Consider the following 4,414-nt stretch of genomic DNA (forward strand, 5'->3'; position numbering starts at 1 on the left):
TTTTTAATATTAGATGACATTGTGACTGGGGATGTTCTGTGTTGGGCGAGTTGTTCACTATGCGACATGCGGGAGTTGCCGGATTACTGTGCATACTGTCTGGCACGCTGATCAACACAAGTGCCTTCGCTGGCACGAGATCAAGAACTGAAGTCAATTATATATTTCATTTAGTGAAACAGGCAGCTTGATTTACTCGAATATTTTGTGAGTCCACATGTCGACCAGATCTCACTTTCAGTGCCCATATCTATTTATAAACATTCGTATGAGAGTATCTATACATACACTTTGCAAATACACGCTATCGATTCTCATACCCAGTACCATATATCCACGAGGTGTTAAAGAGCGGCACTTGCACGTATTCTGCAAGCCTGCACGTTCACAAATTACTTCACGTTTACATATTTACTCCTATATTTATTTTTCTTCTATATACGGGGACGGGTGTATATGTACATATATCGTGCATGCCCATGTCATTCACTTTACCACCCCCACGTCCCTTCAATCTGCACGAAGCCAGAGTACGTTGAAACAGTCTACCTGTGCAAGTAAATGTGCTAGCCTACCCATCGGTGTGATCGTACTTCTTCCTTCTCTTTACATACAGGGTCATGTGTGGGAATGTACACATACATACACACACACACGCACCGTGCCTTAGCTAACATACCTGCCATTCCTCCTATCATCTGCTCGCCAAATGCTTCGTAGGTAGCCAAGCAACGACAGCTATACCTACCATCATACTCTGTGGGTCTACAGGACGATGAATGGCACATGAAACTCATGAGCAAGTGCATGGAAGACCGCAGCGAAATTGGCGCGCAAGAGGGCGATATCACGGCCTGTGTCGAGGCCTCGACTTTGCGGTCCGACTTTGGGCGCGCGATTATATACAATGCGAAGCGCACACAGGTAGGATGCTTGGGTGTGCACAGATCTGTATGCACGTGCACGCACAGGTATACGGATAGACATGTGTAGGTAGGTGTACACAGACACTAAGGCGTTGGGAAAGATGGGCACCCGTGTCAGCGAAAGCACCTCTCATGGGATGGCCTCAATGCCGCGCACGTATTAATATAGGACGGTTGTTCACGACGCTAAACACACATACGTTTTTGTTAAATGTGTTACTGTACTCCATGTATGGTCAAATTTGCCAAACGGGCGGTGAGAACTAAACAGGCCGAAGAATTGCCCAGGGATGGTGTCGATTTTTAATCCTCACCCTGATCTTATCCATCCATATATAGACTTGTTTTTATTAACGTAAATTCTATTTCTCGAAATATCGAACCCTTTCCCATGTACCATCAGACGCACCATTCAGGCGGCGAGAGCCAAATGGGCCGTAGAGCCTGCTGCTAAGGATGCCCTTGACTGTCTAACTCTCACTGTAATCAAATCCTCATCGTTGGCATATTCTATTTATGATAACAAATTATCCTAACATGTACACCTTGCTCTTATACGAAAAATTGCACCATTCAGGAGGTGAGGATCAAATTCCTCACATAATGGCATATTCTATTTATGATATCAAATTATCCAAATATAAAACCCTCACTTATATACGAACACGCACACCATCCAGGCGGTGAGAGCCAAATGGCCCGTAGAGTCTGCTGTCAAGGATGCCATTGACTGTCTAGTACTCCCTGAAGTCATATCCACATATATTGGCATATTCTATCTATAATATCAAATTATCCTAAAATGAATCTCTTACTCATGTACGAACAAACCCACCATCCAGGCGGTGAGGACCAAATGGGCCGTAGAGCCTGCTGCCAAGGATACCGTGGAAAATAGGCGGCACATTCAGCGAGCGTTCCAAAAGTTTGTTGCGCGGTTAGAAAGTTTGGGCCATTTCAAGATCTTTATGCTTGTGGACGATCAGAACAGACAGCAGAAGTGGGTTAAGCTACTAAGTCCGTACAAGGGCGAGGATATGGGAGGGGAGGGCGACAGGGCTAGGGAATTCGGCGCCTCTGGGGTGAGGATCTGTATAAGTTTACTTTATATATGAAGATATATAGATCAATCTGTATATTACTGCATATATGATTTATATAAATATATCAATATGTGTGAGGAGATGTATAAGAAAACTGTATATATGAGGATATATATAGATACATCTGTTACTGTATATATGAGGATTTATATAAATACATCAATATGTGTGAGAAGATGTACAAGTGTACTGTATATATGAGGATATATGGATATGTATGAAAACACTGTATATATGAGGATATGTATAAAAACACTGTCTCTATGAGGATAAATATAGATACATTTGTATATGCCTGTACATATATATATATATATAGATGAATAATGTGTCTGTATCCATGAGGATAGTTATATATATATATTTGTGTGTACGAGAATTTTTTTTGTATATCTGAATACGCGAGTTTATATATATGTCTATATATGACTGTATACGCGAGGGCATTTTAGTGTATATGTATATTTGTGCACTTTTCAATAGGAGGGTGTGGTGTGCTCATACAAGCACATATAACTGTCTGCATTGTTATGTTGTATTACCTACATGCACGAATACCTGTATAAGTTTTGCTACTAGTTTATCGTACCTATTAAAATCAATCGATCCGTCGGATCCGGGAATTGCGCGACAACACACGGCTACTATGGCCAGGCTTGTACCAATATTCACACACAAACACACAAACACGTATGTACATGCATCTGCATGACCATTTTACACAGACTATCATAGATCATATCATGTACACATACGCGTATATATACTCATGGGGCGTTCACTTTATGCAGGGTCTTGGCTCAAGCGAGCTGCGTGACGACATGTCCAGTCTACGCCTCATCTACCAATGGATTGACGAAGCCGGCCCCGCAGGCCTCCCGCAATCGCAGATCTCGATGCGAACCGGGATGTCCTTCAAATGGGTAGAGCGCTTGAAGTCGGTGCTGATACAGAACTATGGGGTGGGTGCAAAGTTTGCCCAGAATCTGCAGAATGTGCTGATTTCTCCGAGGTAGGCGAGGCTTTGGGGCAGCGAGGATAGGAACTGCATGTTGGTTGTTGTGGAGTGGTCATAGTAGGGTGTGTGTCGTGGAGATGTGCCGGGTGGCGAGTTTGTGCTGTAGTTAGTTGAAAGGATAGTATGTACATGTGCGCGCATACAATTTTTCTGTGTTCATTGTCGTAATACAGTAGTGCTTTCTGCGGACGCTTCCTTTAAAATACCAGTCATTGCGGGTACATGTCAACCCAGGTGTGCTTGGTGCATACAAAGTTGTCCAAACACGTTGCATGGGGTATCATTGCTAGAGTACGTGCCGTGTGCACACTCCGTTTCACTCAGTCCCCCAACACACCCTCCATGCCAACGCTTCTATAAATAGATTCGCCAACGAGGGCCAGAACCTCAAGAACATCGAGCGGCGCATGGTGCAGCGGTTGACCTACTCCGAGAACACCGCCTGGCTGGCTGTGGGGTCTACACTAACCACCAGCCCCAACCAATGCAAAGCGTGCAACGCAGACATCGTGGAGATAGACGACAAGTTCACCTGTGCCCAATGCAAGGACTTTTGTGTGTGTACGCGCTGCTTCATCAAGAATGACGACGTGCACACCGGAACTCTGGCCGTGGCCGGTGAACACCATGCACGCGACCACATCATGCTGAACACGCTGCCGATGGCCCGGAAGTTTGTTAAGATGCGCCTGGATATCAACATAGGCGGGCTACAGGGCGACTGTCTGGACTTCATCACCGAGAGACTGAAGGTACGGCCGCGTTGTTGTTCGAGTGGTGTGCGTATATGAATGCGTCAATGGAGATGTGACGGGAAGTGCCTGTGCCTGTGCGTTTGGGTCTTTGTACACTGTAGTTGTTTAGCGTTATTGCACGAAAATACGTATGTGTGTGAGAGGGAGCAGGTATGCCCCCTTTTTTTTGGGGTGAGCATATCGCGTGCTAATTGTGTGGGGGTATGTAAGAGGCGATACTACCTGTCGCTGCGCGTTTGGGTTATAGCATAGGCAATTTTACGCATGAATGGTTGGTACAATATTGTAGGTGCAAAGTCATAATTATCTGATAGTATAAAAGTATGCATGCATATCCCTACATGTAATTTAATATATATATATATATATATATATATATATGCGTGTATATATATGTATGTATCTATATATGCATGCATGTATGTACGTATGTATGTATGTGTGTATGTTTGTACGTATGTACGCATGCAAGTATGTATGTATGTATGTAGTATGTATGTATGTATACACACACACATATATATATATACTACATACTATTAATTATTATATATATATATATATATATATATATATAATATATATATATATATATATATATATATATATATA

The 4,414-nt window shown here is 43.0% G+C and overlaps 1 protein-coding gene across 1 annotated transcript in view; it reads left to right on the top strand.

Moving 5' to 3' along the window:
* Positions 1–479: 479 nt before the first annotated feature.
* SARC_03214 (hypothetical protein) overlaps positions 480–4,414 on the top strand; it is a gene marked incomplete at its 5' end in the record, with an annotated part of 22,136 nt that continues 18,201 nt past the window's right edge. The window contains 5 exons of the mRNA XM_014302998.1: positions 480–530; positions 721–924; positions 1,769–2,008; positions 2,821–3,041; positions 3,412–3,799. Coding sequence (XP_014158473.1) covers positions 480–530; positions 721–924; positions 1,769–2,008; positions 2,821–3,041; positions 3,412–3,799 — 1,104 coding nt within the window. The remainder of the gene's footprint in view (positions 531–720; positions 925–1,768; positions 2,009–2,820; positions 3,042–3,411; positions 3,800–4,414) is intronic.

The sequence above is a fragment of the Sphaeroforma arctica genome (assembly GCF_001186125.1).
Source record: "Sphaeroforma arctica JP610 unplaced genomic scaffold supercont1.159, whole genome shotgun sequence".
In the NCBI taxonomy this organism is placed as follows: Eukaryota; class Ichthyosporea; order Ichthyophonida; genus Sphaeroforma; species Sphaeroforma arctica.